Source organism: Eptesicus fuscus, chromosome 2 (assembly GCF_027574615.1).
Source record: "Eptesicus fuscus isolate TK198812 chromosome 2, DD_ASM_mEF_20220401, whole genome shotgun sequence".
NCBI classification, from domain to species: Eukaryota; Metazoa; Chordata; class Mammalia; order Chiroptera; family Vespertilionidae; genus Eptesicus; species Eptesicus fuscus.
The window spans coordinates 116895093-116916118 of NC_072474.1; the positions used below are offsets into that span (position 1 = coordinate 116895093).

The window sequence follows — 21026 nt, forward strand, 5'->3', positions numbered from 1 at the left end:
CCCCCGGGTGGGCCTGGCCCCTGGGAGCCCAGCCCAGGGTGGGCCCGGCCAGTGCCTGCAGGGCTAAGGAGGGTGCGGGGGGACAAGGAAGGGGACATGGGAGAGGGGACACAGCCACCCCCTGCTGGGCACAGCCTCGCTCGCTCGCTCGTGCGAATGTCCCGTTACCCACTGCTGTCTGCGTGCCCAGAGCCGCACCCGTCCCCTCGTCCAGCCACTCGGCGGACACCTGGGACCCGTCCAGCTCTGCGCCCAGGGCCAGGCTGGGGCAGGGTGATCTCTGAGGGCCCTGAGCCCTCACACCTGAGCCTCGTTGGAGCTTCAAGGATGTGGTGCCCGCTCATGGGGGCCCAGGACGTGGCTGGACAGGACAGGGCTGGGCGGGAGGGGCCCGGACCGGCCATAGACCTTCCGAGGGCGCTGGGGTGCTGCCAGGGCCTGGGAACCCCGCCGGCACCCCCCAGGAGCCTGGCTGGACCTCTGGCCGGCTTATTGGCGCCCCCTGCAGGCCTCCCAGCTCAAGGAAGCCAGCTGGGCCCCAGCCGCGTGGGCTCAGAATTTGGGGGTGGGGCAGGTGGGTGGGCAGAGCGGGGCCAGGAGCACAGAATCCCGGGGTCTGGGGACTGGGGGCCGACGCGCACACCCATCCCCAACACGGCCTCTCCCAGCCCAGCTGCCCCTCAGCTGCCCGCTCCCGGCCCGCCCTCCGGGACGCCCTGCACAGGGACACGGACGTGCGCCAGCGCTCTCAGGGCACCCCCGGCACCCACGTGTCCCCGCGGAGACTCAGCCACGTGGCCGGCGGCCCCTGGCCACGGAGGGCCCGGCTGAGGGGCAGAGGGAGGTGCCAGCGGGCACTCAGCCCCAGAGGGACCCGCTCCGAGGGTGGCGATGGCAGGGAGGCCCCACACCCGGGCGTCTCCACGGGGCGGGAGGCCTTGGGGCCACGGCTCAGGGAGCAGACGGGCAGTGGGCGGCCACCGTCATGGTGGCTCAGTCAGCACCTGCCGCTGCGACAAACACCACCACAGCCGGTGCCTGTTCCTCCGTCCTGGAGGCTGGGCGTCTGCGACCAGGTGGCAGTCAAGTCCGTATTCGGGGAGGGCCGCTCGCCGGCCTGTCACCGTCCTCAGCGGAGAGCGGGCGCTGGTCTCTGCTCACCAGGGCCCCGAGCCCATCACCGGCCCCACCCTCGCGGCCTCATCTAACCCCACTGCCTCACCTCCCAGCCATCGGGCCAGGGCTTCCACACACGGATTGGGGGGCACAGAAATTCAGTCAAGGCTGAATTCTTGCCCCCAGGACCCCCACCCCAGGGGCAGGGCAGCCACCCTCCCCTCCCGTGCATGGGGAAGGCCAGCCCCGAGCCTGGGGGTCCCTGCCCAGTGCTGGGGACCTGGAAGGGCCTCCTGGGACAGCTCAGCTTCCCCCTCCGGTCTCCCACGTCCCCATCCTGGCGGGAGGCCGTGATGCCAGGGTGTCGGGCGCAGGAAACGCCGGGGGCGGGAGGCCAGGCCGCTGATTGCCCGGCTCCGGTCATGTTTACCTGCGGAGGCCGCGCCAGGCCCCCGCCCGCCTCGCTCCGAGCTCACACGGCTCCAGGATAAACACCCATTCAGCGCACAAGGCCCCTTTGTCCCGGAGCGGCTCCCGGCCCAGGACGCTGCCCCCCGGCCTGCCACCGTAGCGCGGCCAGCCACCCCGCGTGGCCTTCTCCGGGCCGAGGCCTGGCCTGGCTCAGAGGCCCCGGGACAGGGCACCGGGCAGCTCTCAGTGGCCCGAGGGGCCTCCACAGCAGCCCTGGCTTTTCAACAGGAGGGGCGGCCGGAGGCCACATGGCCACCTGCCCTCAGCCAGGGGCCGGGGCTCTGCAGCTCTGAGCCCCCCAGCCCCTCACCGCCCCCCAGCCCCAGGCACCCCCTCTCCCCACCAGTCACTGTCCCCGTGCCCTCGTTCCCTTGTTGGTGAGGGGGCCTCGCAGGCTCTGAAGGCTCCTCAGCGTCTCAGCTCCATCCCTGTCTAGGGGTGGGTGAGACTTGGGGTCCCTGTGCAGAGGAGGGGGTGGGTGAGGTTTGGGGTCCCTGTGCAGAGGAGGGGGTGGGTGAGACTTGGGGTCCCTGTGCAGAGGAGGGGGTGGGTGAGACTTGGGGTCCCTGTGCAGAGGAGGGGGTGGGTGAGATTTGGGGTCCCTGTGCAAAGGAGGGGGTGGGTGAGACTTGGGGTCCCTGTGCAGAGGAGGGGGTGGGTGAGATTTGGGGTCCCTGTGCAGAGGAGGGGGTGGGTGAGGTTTGGGGTCCCTGTGCAGAGGAGGAGGTGGGTGAGACTTGGGGTCCCTGTGCAGAGGAGGGGGTAGGTTGGGGGGTACTTGCCCAGGGGCCTATGGGAGGGGTGCTAGGGGTGCGATGGGGCTGGGAACGGGGCTCAGCATGAGGAAGCGGGGCCCAGAGCCTTGCTTTGAGTAGCAGGACTTTCGGGGGGTCCTGGCCTGGCTTGGAGGGCCCCACGCCCACCCCCCACCCCCCTGGAGCCATCACCCTGGGGTTTGGTCAGGTTGAAGACACACAAACCCTGACATCACACCTGCTCTTGGGGGTGCCTTCCAGGGTCCAAGTCCTCCTACACCAGCCACTCCGCACAGAGCGGGACGACAGTACGAGGGTCAGAGCCCTGAGCAGGGCCTGGAGGGTCAGCGTGGGCGGCGGGCGGCCGGCCGGAGGGGGGTGCTCTGCATGGGAGGAGCACGTGCTTGGGCCCCGGGCTGGCCACAGCTGGTGTGGTTTGGGGGTGTCAGGGAAGCCTCCTGAGAAGCGGCTGTCGAGCACAGAGGTGACAGCTTCGGGATATCCGGCCGGCGCCGCCCGAGGGCTTGGCAGGCACTGACCTGGCGCTGGGGGCACTGCAGGCTGGGCCTTGGCCACAGGAGGGACGTGTGTGACTGTTCGTAAAAGGACCTCCGGCCCTGGCCCGTTGGCTCAGTGGGTAGAGCGTCGGCCTGAGGACTGAAGGGTCCCGGGTTCAATTCTGGTCAGGGCACATGCCTGGGTTGCGGGCCTGCAGGAGGCAGCCGATCGATGATTCTCATCATTGGTGTTTCCATCTCCCCTCTCCCTTCCTCTCTGAAATCAATAAAAAACAACACACAAAAGGCACCTCCTGTGCCGACCGTGGAGCAGGAGCTGCCCCGGGGACGAGGAGAGGGCAGGGCTGAGCGCAGGGGCCCCGGGGAGCAGGGGGCAGGGTGGCCTCGGTCCCGGCCCCGGCCTGGCCTTTTGTTCCTGTACCAGACACTCTCCCCCAAGCCCTCCACCTGGGGGTCCTGACGCCCCTGGCCAGCCAGAGCCCCAAGTGCAGGTCCCCAGCCAGGACGTCACCTCCAGGCCCTGACCCTGCACCTTGGCCCACGGCCGGCAGCGCCCCCTGGTGGCAGCCAGGCACACCGCCGCTGCCCACCCTGGGGCCAGTCACAGCCAGGCGCTGCGGCTCAGGGCAGGTCTGACTGGGCTCTTCCCGGTCGGTCTGTGCAGGGACCCCGTCCACGATGACGCGGGAGGAAACACCCCTTTGCTGGTTTCCTCCAGGCCTGAGTGTGGGCACCGCCCTGCACTGGGCGTTCCTGGAACCAGCGGGTCTGGGCCCAGCAGCGCCCGCTCACCTGGGAGTGGTCAGGCACACAGACCTGGGCCTGCCATGCCCATTGGTCAGCACTCAGGAGCCCAAGCCTCCAGCTGGCTCTGGGGCCCAGGCGTGAGGACGTGGCTTCCAGGCACAGGGCCACGTCTCAGACCGTGACGAGTGTCCAGCCAGCTCCGTGCCACCTGTCCAGGGACCGGGCCGTGATGCCCTGTGGGCCGAGCCTCTGCCCTGGGGCTGCCTCCCTCCCGCCGTGCCTCTCCAGGACCTCTCCTGCCTGCAGTGCACCCTCCGGGCCTGGCTCCTCACACGACCCAGGGTCAGCGAACGGACAGGCTCCCTGGAGCAGGCCTGGGACGCAGCCACGGCCCTGGAACCAGGCGTCCACGCAGACATTCCTGCGCGCTGAGCCACGACCGGGAGCTGGAGCTCTGCTCCGGCTGGGGTGCCCGGAGACCTCACCTCAGCTACTGGAGCGACCCCCGAGCCCCAGCTGCAGGCCTGGCTGAGCAGGCGGGGGCCCAGCGGAGAGCCTGAGGTCTGGGGCACAGACCGCTTCCTCGGGGCGATCCCCTCGTCGGTCCACGGGGCTGGACGAGACCACCAAGCAGCCAGGACCCTGCGGTGCACGTGTCCATCAGCCACAGGTGCCAACCCCCATCCCCTCAGTGAGGGCTCCTTCCCGGGCCGCAGCCTCGCCCAGCAACACAGGCCCACCAACCCCTTGCCCGTTTGTTTTTACATTAAAATTGCAGTGGCCCCAAATGGTGTGGCTCAGTGGATAGAGCGTCCACTGAAGGGTCCCGGGTTCAATCTGGTCAGGGCACACGCCTGGGTTGCAGGCTCGATCCCCAGTAGGGGGCGTGCAAGAGGCAGCCGATCCATTATTCTCTCACATCATTGATGTTTCTCTCTCTCCTTCCTCTCTGAAATCAATAAAAATATATCACAAATAAATAAAATAAAACAAAACATCGGTCCATTGGACTCCGGTCTGTGGTTGGGAGGCAGACCCAGCAGGCTGCGTGCCCGCCTGGCAGCCCGAGGTGCGGGCAGAGGGGCCGTGGAGGATCGGCCAAAGCTGGAAGGAAGCATTGCTTTAATCAAGACAGAGCAACCTCAGTGCTAAACTCACGTTTTATTTAGTCTCGTTTCTAAAGTGATCAGTTTAAACACGAGCTGAGGTGAGGAGAGGAGAAAGAACATGAAACCTGACAGACAGACAGACAGACAGGAGGGCAGGTGTGTGCAGGGCGGGGACCCCCATGTCAGATCTTCTCCATCTTGGAAATGAGGTCGTCACAGATTCTGGTCAGCTCGTCGTTTTCTTTCGTCTGAAAGAGGAACGTCAAGCCCTGCGTCTCCCGGGGCTCAGAGGTGGCAGCAGGGGCCCAGGTGGCGCCTGGCCTGGCACCGAGAGGGGTTTGGGAGGAGGGTCGTGGCCCAGCTTGGGAGCCAGCAGGCCACGGGGCCCTGACAGGACAGGTCCCAAACCACAGGGGCACGTCCCTCCCGCTCCCGGGCCTCAGGCCTGCGCCCACCTTCTGCTCCACGGCCTTCTCCAGCGACTGGACACGCATCTGCTCCTTCCTCAGGCTCGCCTGGAAGGCCAGCGCTTCCGCCTGGGCCTTGCTCCGGACCTGGGCGATCTCCTCGTTGGCCCTGCACGTGGGCGAGCGGGCTCAGCCTCACCTTCCTCCCCATCACCCCACCGCCCACGGCGCCCGGACTCACAGCCGGAGCTTCTCCTCCGCGTGGGCCTTCAGCGCCTGGTACCGCTGGCCTTCCTTCTGGACCCTGACAATGTAGTCCTCCACACACTTCTTCAGCGACTCTTCATTCTGTAAGGGGGAGGGGCGTTACTGCTGCCCGTTCGCTGCTCTGGGGTCAGGTGTGCGAGGCCCCGGCCAGGCCCCCTGGGACGTCCCCCCGGCAGCAGCTCGGACACGGAAGGGCCGCGGAAGCAGCACTTGCTGCTTTTCTTTTGGAAAAGGCCCCCCACACACAGCCCAGGCTCCCCCTCCCTGGACACCAGGCCTGACCCCGACCCCAATGACTGTCATTGCCTCCTGGCTCCCCAAGCCTGCCCGGCAGCAGAGCTTCCCTCCCCGCAGCCCTGTGGGCCCCGACTCCTGCACGTGCCCAGCTGGGGGCGCTGAGGGGGACCTGGCCAAGCCTCCTCCGAAAGCAGCGCAGGTTCCTCGGTGCCCGCTGTCACCAGGGCATCAGCTGGGCCCGCACGGTCCTGTCCAGGCTGTGCCTCCAGCTCCTCTGTTCACATGCCCAGGCCTCCCCAGGCCGACAGCACCCGACCCTGCCCCGGGCCCACTGGCGAGGCTGGCCGCACAGCCCAGGGCAGAGCAAGGCTTCGCCAGGTGCCGCGTTTAAGGGACCAGGACTCGGTGGGGAGGGCGGCTCCTGCCTGAGGGGCTGGGGACTGGGCATGACAAGGCGGCGTCACGGCAGAGCCCCCCTACCGTCCGGTAGCCCTCGATCGCCTCCTTCTGCTTCTCAAACCGCTTGAAGAGGTCGGAGAAGGACTTCTCCATGGAGCTCAGATCTGTGCTCAGCTGGTCTTTTTCTTTCAGAACCTTCTGGATCTCGGCTTTGGCAAGTTCCTGCTGTTTCTGAGCCTCCTCTTGAAAAGGGAAAAGCACATGGGGTTAGGGGGCAGTCTCCCCGTGGGCGACTGAGGCAGGGACAGTGGGACGGAGGCGAGGGGGCAGCGTCAGCCACAGCACCCGGAGGTCTCGCCAGAGGAAAGTGACCAGGCCCCTCCCCACCTGCTCTCCCAGAGCACAGCACTTCCTCACACCAGGTCCTGGAACCCCAGGGGCGGACAGGAGCCCAGGGCCCCAGCAGAGCTGTCCCCACAGTTGGAGGCCTCTGGAACCCGAGTCTCTGGCCCGGGGAAAGGCAGGGTGCTCCTACCCCCAGCCCAGCCTGGACACACCCAGAGCTGATGCCCACAGAGGGTGAAGTGGACACGCCGTGGGAGGACCCTACCCGTTCCCTGTGGTCCCAGCTGCTGGCTTAGGTTCTGGCCCATTTGGGAACTGTGAGCACCAGCCCACAGCCTGCCTGTGGCACCGAGGCGGGAGCTGCTGTTAGAAAGGGGCTTGGGGCCGCACTTACCCATCGCCTGGTACATGAAGCTCTCGTACCCGTCCATGACCTTCCTGTGGGAGGAGATGCGTGTGAGCGCCATGGCGGGCCACCCCCCCACTGCAGCCTCGCCAGCCCCGCAGGCCCCACCCCATCCCCAGGTCCCCCCCTTCAGGCCCCACCCCATTCTCAGGTCCCCCCCCCTCGCAGGCCCCACCCCACCCCCAGGTCCCCCCGCAGGCCTCACCCCATCTCCAGGTTTTTCTGGTGCAGCTCCTCACACTGGCTCCTCAGCTGCAGGACCTCCTTCTGTGCCGCCTCCACCTACACAGAAGAGGTGCCCACTGAGAGCCTGGGTCCCCTGGGGTGTGAGCCCATCAAGCTACCCTTCGTGGACAGGTCTGTTCTGGGGGGTCCCACGCCTGTGTGTAGGGTGTGGGCTGGGGACGCCTCGTGCTACAGGCCAGGCTGGGGAGCAGCTTGGGAGGGGGAGGGGGTGGGGGAGGTGGCAGAGAAAACACCACATAGGAGACAGGTCAGGGCAGGGCAGGGGCCGTGGGCAGTGAGGCCAGGGCAGGACACAGCTGCCGGTGGGCACAGCCTGGGAACGTGTGCCAGCTGGGCGACGGCCGGCTGAGTAAGTGGACACCTGGGGTCCCACCCCACAGCAACCCCCACCCCAGGCCTCGCCCTCACCGCCGCGTCCAGGTCCCTCTGGCTGTACTGTAGCACGTCCACGAGGGGGCCCCCGGGCCTGAGCACACACGGAGGTGGGGGCACCTGTGGGGCGACAGAGACCAGCTGGGCCCCAAGCTCCTCTCCCATCCAGCCCGCCCTGTCGTCAGGGAGGACAGGTCCTGGGGGACAGGAGGCTCCAGGACTGCACAGTGACCAGAGACAAGCAGGGGCCCCCCGCCCACTGACCTTTGACCCTTCAGATCCCCAACCATAAAAACCCGTCCCTTACAGGACAAGGGGAGCGGCACTCACAGCAAGGCCCGGCCCCGCCGGGAAGTCCAGGTCCACCAGCGGGCCCTCGGGCGGGCCCCCACCGGCAGGCGCCTCGGCGCCCGGCGCACTGAAAGCAGAGCAGAGGCGCACACGCGGGTCAGACCTCCCGACGGCGCCTTTTCAAACCCACAATTAGGGGGCACCCCCTCCTGCAGCCGAGGGCGTCAGCTCAGAGCCTGATGCTCAGAGGCTCAGTCATGAAGCCCCCAGCCTGGAGGTCTCTGATCCCCGCGCACCTCCAACGGCACAGAGTCCCCCGCAGAGGCCGGCCTACCTGCTGGTCTTGGGGGCCGCGGGCGCAGGCCTCTCAGGGCTGTCCTTCAGGAGCGGGTCGAACTTGAGGTACAGGGACTGCTTCCTCAGGGCTGACTCCTTAAACTGAAGGGGAGGGGGCGTGTCAACTGGGTCCCCTCATCCTGACGGACAGCAGCCCCCAGGTGAGGCGACCAAAGGGCCGAGTGCTCACTGCACAGACGCCTCCCAGGGGGACTGACCCCCGCGGCGTGCTCTCAAGTGGCTCTGGGGACCCGGGATGGGACTGTGCGGGACCTCGGGATGTGGCTGAGGAACGCGGCTGCAGGAGAGGCCCGGATGGCCTGACGCTCGGCCTGAAGCAGCGCCCAGGCTGCCCAGTGTGACAGCTGCGCTAGGACAGTCCCCCTGAGCCGCCCCCTCGGGAGGCCGGTGGTGCTCACCTGGGACGTCCCGAACTGCTCCAGGTAGTCCACGTCGACCCCCATGCCTAGAACTGAGGGAGCAGTCAGTGCGGCCGCTGCCGGCGCCCCCCACGGCGGACTGTGCTTCCCCGCTCCCCGGAGCCCCCACTCACACTGCCAGCACCCAGCTGTGCCTCCCCACCCCCACCAGATTGTTCTGTGGGCCGTGCTGGGCACTACTGGGTGTTGGGAAGCACAGGGGTGACAACCAAAGGTCCCGGGGCTACACGGTCCAGGTGAGAACCAGTCAAAACTACCCCAGGTGGGTCCTTGAGCCTCTGATGATGTAACATTTGCTTAAAAACAAAGGGTGCGCCGAAACCGGTTTGGCTCAGTGGATAGAGCGTCGGCCTGCGAACTGAAAGGTCCCAGGTTCGATTCCAGTCAAGGGCATGTACCTTGGTTGCGGGCACATCCCCAGTAGGGGGTGTGCAAGAGGCAGCTGATCCATGTTTCTCTCTCATCGATGTTTCTAGCTCTCTATCCCTCTCCCTTCTTCTCTTTAAAAAGTCAATAAAATATATTTAAAAACAAACAAAAAACAACAACGAAGGGTGCCTCGTGCCATCCTAACACTGAAAACGGGGCACAGACCGAAATACACGAGCTCAACTGTCAACTCCCAGGGTCGACCTTCACGACCGGCTTTGGCAATGAGCTCGGCGGCTGGACACCAACATCACAAACGGCAAAAGGGAACACGGACACGGACTCGAAGAACGTGTGTGCTGCCAAGGGCACCCTCCACACGGGAAGAGCCCCCCGGAGAGCGTGTCTGCACGTCACGTGTCCGCTCAGACCCCCCTCCAGACAACACCAGAACCCGCAGTAACCACCAAAAGGCCGCTGAGCAGGCGGAGGGCCTGGGCCGCTCCTCCTCAGACACGAAGGCCAGGAGCACGGAAGGAAGGTGCTCACCGTCCCGTCACCAGGAGCGCAGCTCGCAGCCCAGACCTGCTGCAGCCCCGCTGGGAGGCGAGACCACGCAGCCAGAAGCGGGTGTGGGCCAGACTCGGAGAAGCGGGGACCCCCCCTCCCCCCGCCCTGGGAGGAGCCGGTGCAGACCCCGTGGGAAAGCGCAGCCCCTCAGGGCGTTAGGTACGTGGAGCAGGTACTTCCACCCGAAAGACAGGGAACCTGTACGCGCAGCTGAAGTGGAACCACACAGAAGCCCGCCCACTGGGGAGCGAATAGCGAGCTGCTCTGTCCACACGCAGGTCATTCACGCTGCAACACGGGCCAACCCGACATGCTCAGCGAGAGAAGCCGGACTCAAAACCCACCCACGTGGCTGGGTCCCCTGGGAGTGGCGGCCTGCCCAGCGCAGTCCCTCCCTGGCTCCTGGCGCCCCTGCAGAGGGCGCGTGCTTGTCCTGCCAGGGGAACCCCACCCCCACCCCCCATCACCTCTGCGCCTGCGGGTTGCTAGGAGCTAGAAGGGCGACCTGGTCCAGCAGCCTCATGTCTTTTAAAGCAACTCAGTCACACGGTCTCGCTGGGTGCACCTTCCCCCAGAGACGCCCACCTCCCTGTAGGAGGGCCGCTTAACCGCTGCGCACCGCGTGGAAGGCTTGAGCGCTTGCTCTCATCGCCGTGGGGTCTCGGTTCCAGCCTCTCCAGTGACCTCTGAGGCCAGGGGTCGTGCACTGTGACTGTCACGGCCGCAGGCACACCTGTGCTGCTGCTCTCAGGGAGGCTGCAGGCCCATGTCCAGGGTCCTTCCTAAAGGAACCTCCCGGGAACGCCTCTTCCGTAAACCGGCTTCTGCCTGAGGGCCTCGCTCAGTCAGGGAACCCAGCTGCCGGCAAACGCCACTCGACACACACGCTCACGTAGGCAAGCCGACGGCAGTGATGACAGGGACTACGCACCCGCAGCTGCGTCTTGGAAGTGCTCCTCCCTCGGGTCCCAGGCAGGCTCGGGCCCCTGCGGAGCGGGGGGCGCTGGGTCGGCGGCAGGGGCTGTGGGCTCGGTGCCCGGACGGCTGCGGGCAGCTGCTGGCTCTGGAGGAGTCGCGGTTCCCTCCTGAACGGAAGAGCAAGGTCACCGGGTTGGCTCAGTTCGAGCATCGAGAGAAGTCGAGGTCGAGGGTGGGGCCTCAGCCTCACGGGTCTCATCAGGAAGAGGGGTGGGGTGGGGTGGGGGTGGGCAGCGCTGTGTCCCACCCGGCCCCACTGACCTCCCTCTGACTTATGAGGACATGGCAACACTGGTGACCGTGGGAAGATGTGTACACACTCCGTACCTCACCCACCGGTCCCGCCGTCCCCGCCGTGGTCTGTATCACAGGTGTGCCGTCTGCTGAGGCTGGAGGCACCTGCCTGAAGAGACGGGGTCACCAGGGCCCGCACCCCTCACCCCCTGATCCTGCCCTGTGCACCCTCCTCACCTAGAAAGCCAGGCCCAGGGCTAAGATGGCGGCCGGCGATGCCCATCCACCCACCCTCCCCTGCGAGAGAACCCGAGCCTCGCAGGACTTGGAAGAGGTGGGAGCTCTGAGGGCTTAACTCAAGGGCGGCGACCCCGCGATCCATTCGTCCTTTTTACCAGGAAGCCGGTCAAGAGGCTGCGTGGCAGGAGGGCGGCCTCACTGGAAGTACCAGGATGGGGCAGCGGGGCGGTCAGGGCTCTGCGTGCAAGTGGGAGCACCGGGCCTGGCTAAGCTTCTTATGACCCGACACCGGGCGGCCACTAAGCAGCTGCCCCCGAGCAGCCCGCAGCTGGGGCGGCGCGCACCGCGGGCTCCCGCCCGAGGACCCGCAGGCACAGGTGCCGACAGCCCTGGGCGCCGCGGGGCTGTCCCTCCTCTAGTATCTGTCCACGGAGGGGAGCTCACATGGCGAGGCCCTCCCTGCCGGCTACCTCACACTAGCCCCCCGTCTGGTCCCGGGTCCTCCGCACGAATCATGGAGCAGCCACCGCCACCGCCACCCTCTTACCTGCTCGGAGGTGAGTCCCCTGCAGCCCCAGGCCCCACCGGCCCGCCCTGGGGGCGTCCCGGGGCACAGGGCTCTCCGTGGCCCCCGAACGGGTTGAAGTTTGGGTCTTCCAGCTTGTCCCAGTCCAGGCTGTAAGCCCCCCGGGGAGGAGGAACGGGACCCTCGCCCGCCTCCGCAGGGGGCGCTTCCGGCCTCGCCTCTGGTTTCCGCCCCAGTTTCCTGGGTGGGCGCGGCCTTTTGCTGGTGGCATCATCAGAAAAGTCAAACTCTAGCCTTACGGGCCCCTTGCCCGAAGAGCTGGCCGTTTGGCCACTGGTCTCCTCCTCCCAAGGACTTGGGGCCGTCGCCCCTCCAGCCTCCAGAGGACCGGCCGGGGCCGTGCTCTCAGGACCAGAAGCGTTCTCAGGGCTGGCCAGGGCCCCAGGCAGGTCTGTGGCCGGGTCTTCTCCGAGGGCTACTTGGGGGTGAGCAGCAGGGGGCGAGGGGGCCTCAGCTGAGGAGGCAGGGGGTCCGTTTGAGCTCTCTCCTGTGGCTCTGGGAGGGTCCTCTGTTCTGTCTGGGGATGTGACCCTGGGAGGATCTTCTAGAACTTCAGGGGTGGGTGCAATGGTTTTCTCCAGGGAGTAGGAACCATCGTTTTCCTCCAAGCCTCGCCCAGGGCCATCAGACATTCCTTGTGGAGATGGGAACTGGTTTTCAAGACTCGCGGGAGGCTGGGGACAGCCGGAGGGATCCGGGCGGGCCTGGGGTGTGGAGGCAGGCTGGCAGCGATGCCCGTCTTCAGAGGCTGGTCTCGCGTCCTCCGGAGGGGGGTGGGCGGCAGCCACCGCAGGTCTCTGTAGAGTTTCATCGGTAGGTTTGGTGTCCACTTCCTTGGTGAACTGTTGGCTTTTAAAAAGACTCAGTCAACACTACTGAACGCGCTGGCTCTTTAAGTAGGTTTTTGTCTACACTGAAAACATCAGCTAACGACAGAAAAAAGAACGTTCTGTGAACCCTGTCCTCAGGCTAACCGTCCACAGCATGTGCCCCACAGGCCGCTCAGTGCCGGGCAGCGTCTGAGCAGCCGCTTCCCTTCCTTCTCGGTGTTGCTACCAAAGAACAGCACCTGAGTCACTCTAACCTCTTTCAGTTAAGTTTAAAAAAAACACACACAAAGTGACTTTGAAAAGCAGCAAGGGGACCTGCGGAGAGAAACAGATACAGGTTCCAGAAGCTTCCATAGGGAATGGGAACACGGCCCGAGGATGCTTTGCGCAAGGTAGGTGAAGGGTCTAGTGGGGACATTTTACTCGAATCCCTTTCTCTGTACCTCTGAAACTGCTTAAGAGAAAAAGCAAGTTTTCAACAGCGTAAGTCAGCAAAAGTCAGCAACAATGTGCCTGAGGCCCCTCCCCACTCTGGCGGCCCAGGGGGGTCAGTTCAGCCACATTCGGGAGAAGGGCCCCCCGCAGGGTCCTCCAGTTCAGACAGAGGCAGACAGAGCGGCGGCACCTGCTCCGCCGACCACCAGCCACGCCAAACACCTAACGCCTGGGAGGCTGCAGTGCGGTGCCTCCTGGTGAAAGGCGGGGGTTTAACCCCGATCCCGGCCGCGATCCGACCAGGTCCCACAGCCAAGCCCCTGAAGGAGCCCTCTGCCTGCGCGTCTCCAAGGCTCGGCGTGAAGAACACGCGGCCGACTGGCAGGCAAGGGAGACCCCGGTGGATGCAGAAAAAAGAGGCGAAGCACGGAGGCGTGGTCAGGCGCTCTATGAAGTCAGAGGAACGGGAAGCGAGGCCAGTGTGCTGGCCAGGGCACTGAGGTGCCAAGTGCTCTGGGCTCGCACTGCCAAGCTCAGCGCAGAGACCCGGAGAAGCCCAGAGGCGACAGACGGCAGACACAGCTGCCCTGCCACGCCCACCAGACGGCACAGAGCAGCACTTACTCCTCTCTGTGGGTCCAGGCTCGAGGGGAGCTCTCTACTCCGATGGCGTCACCCGGGGCACAGCAGGCCTCGAGGTTGCTGCTCATGCTGGGGGTCAAGATCCTGTGAGTGTGCGGGTCCCGCAGAGGCGTCTGGAAAGTCACCTGTTGGGGAGGGAGCGCCTGCTCAGCCCTTCCCGTCTTCAGCCCCACCTGGCAGGCTGCTCGCCCTGGGCTCCCAAGTCCCAGGAAAGCAGGCTGAGTGGCCCGGGGCGGACAGAGGGCACGGCACCCACCTTCAGAGCCCTGGCCGTGCTCTTGGGCGGCACATTCTCCTTCTGTGACGGCCGGAGCACGGGCGACCTTCCGCTGAGGTCGGGTGGTGCAAACAGGAAGTCGCAGCTTTCTGCGCGCCTATCGGCGGCGGTGACATTCTCGTCACTGGGGATCAGCAGACTCATCCTGGAGAGGCAGGCAGTGGTGTCACTGAGGGCCCCCCCCCCCCCCAACACAGCCGTGGCCGGAGCTGGCCCTGCAGGGAGGGGCGTCCGTGGGGCTGGCGGCTACCGCTAGAAGGGCCTTCAGCTACAGGGGAGAACCAGGTTCTCGCCCGGACTCTGCGGTAGAAGTCAGGAGACAGGGAGTGCTGGCCTGGGAGGAAATGGGGGGCAGAGCCCCGGGCCCCACAGGAAACAGCAGGGAGGCGGGGCTGCCAGGCCCTCCCAAGCGGAGCCAGGAGCTTCCACATCGGGGCCTCCAGTCCGGCTGCTCCTCCCTCCCGCAGCTCCTGCGATGGTCACCGACATGACAACCGAGGAGCAGCCGCGCTGGGCGGGGGCTGGGTGGCTGAGGGCCAGGCCAGGCGGCTGGGCAGGGGGCAGGGCGGCCGGGAAAGAAGGGGGCGTGGGCGGGCCCCGCTCGGGCGGAAGCAGGAGACAAACCAGGGTGACTTGGCAGCGGGGGGACACAGGGCAGGGCCCTTCCCGGCGGTTCCCGGCCTGGGGAGGGGCCGCACAGCCGACGGCCGCTGAGGCTCAGGCTCGGCTTCTGCTGCCCACGGGCCCAGGTGTGGCCGCGGGTGCGGGTGGGGCCGGTGGTGGGGATGCTCCCGGCCGAGGGCGGCGGGGCGGGGAGTCGGCAGGGGGCTGGCGGGGACGCGCCCTCGCAGGTAGCAGCGAGGGGTGGGGGTGGAGGCTGGACGAGGTCCCGGGGGAGCGAGGGGGCTGTCCGACGGACGAACGGTCCGGGAGGACGACCGGAGAGCCGGGGAGGCCGGCGGCGGCTCCGGGGGGAGCGGCCTTGCGGGCAGCGGCCCCCGAGGAGGAGCCGCGGGAGGGCGGCTCGCGTTAGGGGTGGACTCGGCCGGCGCCCACCTGCCGCCGGAAGGGCCGAGGCTGGAGCGGAGCCCGCCCCGCCGCGAGCAGCCGCCTTACCTGCCCGCCGCCGCGCAGAGCCGAGGACGGAACGGGAGGCGCCAGTCCCGGACTCGGAGCGCCCGCCGCCGATTCAAATACCGACGGTTGGTGCGTGCGGCCAATCAGCGCGCGGTCGGGGAGGACGCCCGAGCGCCAGCGCCCAATAGGAGGGCGCGCCGTCCAGCCACGCCCTCAGCGCGCTGCGGGTGTGCTTCCGGGGCGAGGGGCACGCTGGGCGCGGCGGGAGCCGGAAGTCCTTGGAAGCTGGCGCTTGCCGAGCATGTGAGGGGGAAGGGCTGCTCGCGGACTGGCGGTGGCTGTGGGGCCCTCCGCCGACCCGGGATCGCGGGCTCTGCTGCGGGCGCCAAAAGGCTAGGGCCTGAGGACCGCCCGCCGGGCCTCCGTTTCCCCAGCTGTAAAATGGGACCGGCGCAGCACCGCCCTCAGGCGGGGCTTGAGGAGGAGCCGAACCCTCGCGAGGACTGGGGGCAGGTCACGGCTTCCGGCCGAGTGCGGCGCTTCGCGGCGACTCCATCTCCCAGAGTGCCTCTCGCCCGCCCGTGGTGGGACTCCATCTCCCAGAGCACCCCGCGCCGCTCGGCCCCTACGGGACCGGGACGCTCGGGCCTTTTCCGCGCCGTGGGGGGTGGCCTCGCCGCGGGTCTGGGTGGCGGCGGCGGCGGCGGCGGCGGCGCGATGGACAGCCCCGAGGTCACCTTCACGCTGGCCTACCTGGTGTTGGCCGTGTGCTTCGTGTTCACGCCCACCGAGTTCCACTCGGCCGGGCTCACGGTGCAGAACCTGCTGTCGGGCTGGCTGGGCAGCGAAGACGCCGCCTTCGTGCGCTACCATCAGCGCCGCACGGCCGCCACGCTGCTGTGCCACTCGCTGCTGCCGCTGGGTGAGGCCCGCTCCCTCCCAAGCTCTGGGGCCCCCTCGGTGGCCGGGCCGCGGGGACACCTCCCTCTGAGGGAGGATTCCGGGATCCCCAGTTGCCCCGAGCGGCCGAGGCGGTGGGCCAACCGCCCGTGTGTTCCACGCAGGCGGCAGCTGGGCGGGTGGAGAACGGTCCTGTGGACGGCAGTTCCGAGGAGAGGAGCCCAAGTTAACTGATTCCAACGGAGGGACCTTGGCCCAGGCCTGGGAAAGCGGGTGTGGGAAGGGCAGGCGGAGGTGGGTGACATCATGGCGGGGGCGGGGGCGGGATGTCACAGGTGCAGACGGGAAAGCCCGTGTGTGGCCAGGACGGCAGGACGCTCAGGGGCTGTGCTGGTCTCCGGGAGCGAGCTGTGCGCGGATGGGCCGGGCCCGGCTGAAGAGTGGGGTGCTAGGTAGAGGACCGCCGCAGGGTATGGGGCAGGCCCGGGCTGCAGGCCTGTGGACACAGGGAGGGGTTCTCAGCTCGCAGCCGGAAGCAGCAGTCCTGGTGGGTGTGGGGAGCAGCCCGGGGCTGGGCTGAGGTCGGAAGTGCCGGGGGCTGCCCGTGGGAACCAGAACTGAGCGGGCAGTGCTTCCAGCAGGCCACGCCTGGGGGAGTTGGTGGAGCCGGTCGTCACGGTTTTTCACCTTTCAATTACAGCTGACGTACAATATTGCATTAATTCCAAGTGAAGGGTTTACCCCGTAAGTCTGGCACCCACTGGCAGCGAACCTCGTTAAAACATGGGTTATAGTCCCTGTGCTGTGTACTTCACATCCCCAATCTCCTCACCTTTTCACCAAACCCCTCCCCCTCTTGGCAACTTTCAAAACGTTGGGGAAGCCTATCTTGTGGCCAGACACAGGGCTTTGTTTTCATTTTTTTCAATTCGTTTTCAAAAGCTTTGAAACTTTATTGACATAATATCTATTGCAACACAACAGATTATCCTGAGATGCAGTGACTAGACCAACAGCCAATGTTTCCTATTAATTTTGCAATCTCAAACCAGCCGCTGCACATCTTCGCTGTCTACTCCGTTCATTTCCACGTGCAGGTTGGCCCCAGTCTGGCCTGCCTGTGCTGGGCGCTGGCTCCCACGTGGTGACGTGCCCCCGTCCTTGGCTTACTGCCATATCTGGCACGGGAGGTTCCAGTTAGCGTGGGCCAAGCTCCGATCTGCTCCTCAGGAGAGCCAGGAGGCCCGGGGAGGGCCAGTGGGCAGCTCCCTGTTGGGTGACACCAGATCCATGTATTTATTCTTTTAATTTATTTTTAAAAAATATATTTTATTGATTTTTTTACAGAGAGGAAGGGAGAGGGAAAGAGAGTTAGAAACATCGATGGGAGAGAAACATCGATCAGCTGCCTCCTGCACACTCCCCACTGGGGATGTTCCCACAAGCAAGGCACACGCCCCTGTCCAGAATCGAACCTGGGACCCTTGAGTCCGCAGGCTGACGCTCTATCCACTGAGCCAAACTGGTTAGGGCCCATGTATTTATTTTTGCCTTTCTAGGTTGTGCTAGTTTTTTTCGTTACTCACACGTGTAAAACTAAAGTGTCAAGTTAAAAATGCTTTTCTCTTGCCTGTGGTATCACTGCTGTGGGCAAGAGCTGAGCCGGGCCAGCTGTGGAGGTGGGTAAGACCCACCCGGCCTGGGGCACTGACCAGGGCAGAGGGCCAGGCCCAGGGCGGGGACGAGAGAAGTGGCCCCCTGGGAGGTGCAGAGACAGCACTGTGACCCTCAGTGGGCACCACCAGGGGCGGATGCGGGCCTGGCAGTCCGACCTCTGCTGAGGCCGCTCCCTCCCCTGCAGGCTACTACGTGGGCATGTGCTTTGCAGCCTCGGAGAAGCGGCTCTACTCCCCAAGCCAGGCCCCTGAGGCCTGGCGGCTCTTCCTCCTCCTGGCGGTGACCCTGCCCACCATCTCCTGGACCCTGATCTACTACTGGTCCCGGGACCGGTGGGCCCGCCACCCGCTGGCCCGCACCCTGGCCCTCTATGCCCTCCCACAGTCGGGCTGGCAGGCTGTCGCTTCCTCTGTCGACACCGAGTTCCGGCGGATTGACAAGTTTGCCACAGGGGCCCCGGGTGCCCGTGTCATCGTGACAGACACATGGGTGATGAAGGTGACCACGTACCGTGTGCACGTGGCCCAGCAGCAGGACGTGCACCTGACCGTGACGGAGTCGCAGCAGCACGAGCTCTCGCCAGATTCGAACCTGCCCGTGCAGCTCCTCACCATCCGCGTTGCCAGTGTCATTCCTGCGGTGCAGACCTTCGACATCCGGTAGGCGGCGGGGCTGGGTCCGCTGAGGCCCGTGCCCAGCTGGCACCCGGTCTGGTCTTTGGGTCCTGGGAGGCGATGGGTGGGAGGGCCTCCAGTGTGACCCTCGATCAAGGCCCCTGCGACCCACCCCGGCCTCCTCCCTGGCCCCATTCCCTTGTTTCCCCACAGTACCCCCACGGCCTTCGTCCACGCTGTCCTCTGAGCTGCCGTCTGCCCCTTCTCCCGAGCACACTGGGATGTTTGGGGTGGGGCAGGACAGAAGCCTGGTGGCTGCACCCCTGAAGCTTAGGCTGGAGCCGAGGTCCTCCCATGCTGTTGAGGCCATGGCCAGCCTGCTGGGACCCTCCTTGGTCCTGAACCTGCCAAGGGCCGGGCTGTCTCAGCTGCCATCCTCCCTGTGTCCTGTGGGGGCAAGCAGGCGCGCCGGGGCTGTGGGCTCGGCTCGGCTGTCTTTGCTGGCTCCTTTTCATTGGCAGCTGGGCTGGGCCCAAGCCTCCATGTTCTGTTTGGTTGTGAGCACCCCGGTCAGCCTCAGGGTGCAGCCTGGGCCTCCCCGATGCCTGTCCCAGGGTTCTGGCCAGACTACCTGGGCTTAGGGTCCTGCCCTAGAGGGGCCTGTGTCCAGTGGCCTTAGCCCAGCAGCCCCCTCTTCGTGCAGGCTCAACTCCACAGAGTACGGCGAGCTGTGCGAGAAGCTCCGGGCGCCCATCCGCAGCGCGGCCAACGTGGTCATCCGCCAGAGCCTGGGCGACCTGTTCCTGGAGACGTTTGCCTCCCTGGTGGAGGTTAACCCGGCATACTCGGTCCCTAGCAGCCAGGTGGGCCCCCACGGGCAGGTCCCTGTGGGGGTGGGGGGGAGCCCCACTGGGGTGTCCACCTACCTCCTATGACCCTCTTGCACCACCTGCAGGAGCTGGAGGCATGCATCGGCTGCATGCAGACACGTGCCAGTGTGAAGCTGGTGAAGACGTGCCAGGAGGCGGCCGAGGGCGAGTGCCAACAGTGCTACTGCCGCCCCATGTGGTGTCTCACCTGCATGGGCAAGTGGTTTGCCAGCCGCCAGGACCCGCAGCGCCCTGACACCTGGCTGGCCAGCCGTGTGCCCTGCCCCACCTGCCGTGCGCGCTTCTGCATCCTGGACGTGTGCGCCGTGCGCTGAGTTGGCCGGGCCAGGGCGAGGGAGCGGCCGGGGGCTGCTTCCCCAGCTGCAGAGGACGAGGGCTTGTTTAGAACTTCTCTGCTGAAGTTCGGGCAGGGCCGTGGGATGGGTCTCAGGGCTCTGCCTCCATTTCCCACTCCTCTGGGTGCGGGTGGGTACAGGTCAGAGAGCACGGCTTGGGCCCACTGCTGAGTATTCCGGGCCCCTGAGCTGTCTGGGAGACCTGGCGTGTCCCGGACGCCCCTCACCGGGGCCACTTGCCTTAACGTCATGGAGCACACCTGCCCCTTTTTACACACCGACCCAGGTTCATCCGGACGGGCTGGGCTCAGTCCTGCTGGGGCCCCGTGGAGCTGCGCTGAGGCCTGGGGCAGAGCCTGACAGTGGAGGGGAGACCTGGCTGTCACCCCAGAGGAGGCACCACCGGGGGCTTTCTGGTGGCTGCCCCTGGAGGCCACAGGAAGTACCGCTCCTGCCCATGGAGACCCTGGGCTTCCCGTGAGGATCTGGGCAGGGGACTGGCTGCTCGGTCACCTATCCCTACCCGTGTGCCCCTGGGGCCACTCCTGCCCGGGAGGTCATTACCTACGTGCCTTCTGCTGCCCCCGAGCCCAGGGAAGAGCCACGCCTTCGATTCCTGGCGGGAGGCATCGAGCTGAAGACCAAGCACCCCAGTGACATCCTACATCCACACAAGCTGTCAGAACGCAAGCACAGGCCTGGCCGCAGCCCCACAGGCCCACCTGGCTCAGCAGGGGACGTGCCAGTGGTCAAGGCACTGAGGGTGTCTTACAGTTCCTGGTGGGGAGGCGTGGCTGCAGGAGCCTCAGACTCAGACCTAAGCCCCCTTAAACCGGTCATCTTAAGCAGGGGTGAGACCCAGTGGGCCCACCTCACCCAAGGGACTGGGGAGCAGAGCATTTGTGGGCCTTGGGGTGCTCAGCAGATGAAGGCATTAGAGGAGGAGCCAGGACCACTCCCAGCCTCAGCCTGGAATTTCAGATGCTGCCTAGGGAGGTTTTTACTACAAAAGAAAGTTAATTTCATAAAGACAAGTCTATTGTAGCTAAGTGATCTAGTATTGAATAAAACATTAGCCTGAAGTTGTGTGCTTTCTTTAAGTGAAATATCCCCCCTCCCCCATATTCAAGCAGTTGGAGAGAAGCCGTCTTAAAAAGGGCAGCACTGTACGCACTTCGATGTGGGTGCTTTGTTCAGAGTAAGGGAGAGGGAGGCAGCTGCTGGAAGAACCGTCCTCTCCGATATCCTAGCTGGGGGCGGGGTTTCGGCCCATTTCCAGGCACCTGAGGGAGCGGCCCAGTGGTCCAGGCCTCCATCCTGCGCTTTCACCGTGTCCTGTGGGGTGGGCTAAGCTCCATATTGCTGCTGGGCCCTCAGCGTCTTGAGCAAAGGGGTGCACAAGCCACGGCAAAGCGCAGGAGCCCGGGCCGGCCCGCCAGTCGGTCAGGCCGCGCCCTTCACCCCAGGTGGCCGGGAGGGTCCCCAGTCGGGGCACTAGCAACCGACGGCTGCACCGGTAAGGGGAACAAATGGAGGTTCTCCCGCCGCCCTCTCTAAATCAGGAAGTAAAACGTGAAACACGAGGTGGACTCCGGTTTCCTCGTCCTGAACGTCTGCTTTCCCCCCGGGGGCCTTCTCACCCGCCCGGGCTCCCCTGGTGTGGGCGGGAGGAGCGAGCCGGGCGGCGGTCCCCGCGGGCGGCGGTCGCGGCTCCGCAGCTTCCGCAGACCAGACCGACGACGGGAGAGAACAGGCCGTGCGCCGCCGCCGCCGCTTCCGGGTTCCGTTCCCGCCAGCGCGGAGACGGCGGCCGGCGCGCGGCCAATCGGAGCCGGCCCCGCCCAGGCGGGGACCAATGGGAGGGCCGGGCCCTGGTTCCCTGCGCGCGCCGCGCGCCCGAATCTCCCGCC

General features: G+C 66.1%; 2 protein-coding genes across 2 annotated transcripts; one reads left to right on the forward strand and one right to left on the reverse strand.

Moving 5' to 3' along the window:
- Window positions 1-4749: 4749 nt before the first annotated feature.
- On the reverse strand, window positions 4750-14835 carry TACC3 (transforming acidic coiled-coil containing protein 3). Its single transcript, XM_054708676.1, has 16 exons — window positions 14740-14835; window positions 13603-13768; window positions 13329-13471; window positions 11401-12288; window positions 10707-10782; window positions 10333-10486; window positions 8442-8494; window positions 8021-8124; window positions 7726-7813; window positions 7432-7515; window positions 6983-7059; window positions 6766-6809; window positions 6108-6268; window positions 5365-5471; window positions 5172-5292; window positions 4750-4964 (listed from the first exon to the last, which is right to left on the reverse strand). The coding sequence occupies exons 2-16, from the start codon at window positions 13765-13767 to the stop codon at window positions 4899-4901; spliced, it is 2331 nt and encodes a 776-aa protein (XP_054564651.1). The 5' UTR covers window position 13768; window positions 14740-14835; the 3' UTR covers window positions 4750-4898.
- A 456-nt stretch (window positions 14836-15291) lies between these two features.
- TMEM129 (transmembrane protein 129, E3 ubiquitin ligase) lies at window positions 15292-20198 on the forward strand. The gene is made up of 4 exons (XM_008150911.3): window positions 15292-15622; window positions 17462-17936; window positions 18595-18754; window positions 18847-20198. Exons 1-4 carry the CDS (start codon window positions 15418-15420, stop codon window positions 19093-19095), a joined length of 1089 nt encoding a protein of 362 aa, XP_008149133.2. The 5' UTR covers window positions 15292-15417; the 3' UTR covers window positions 19096-20198.
- The last annotated feature ends 828 nt before the right edge of the window (window positions 20199-21026 follow it).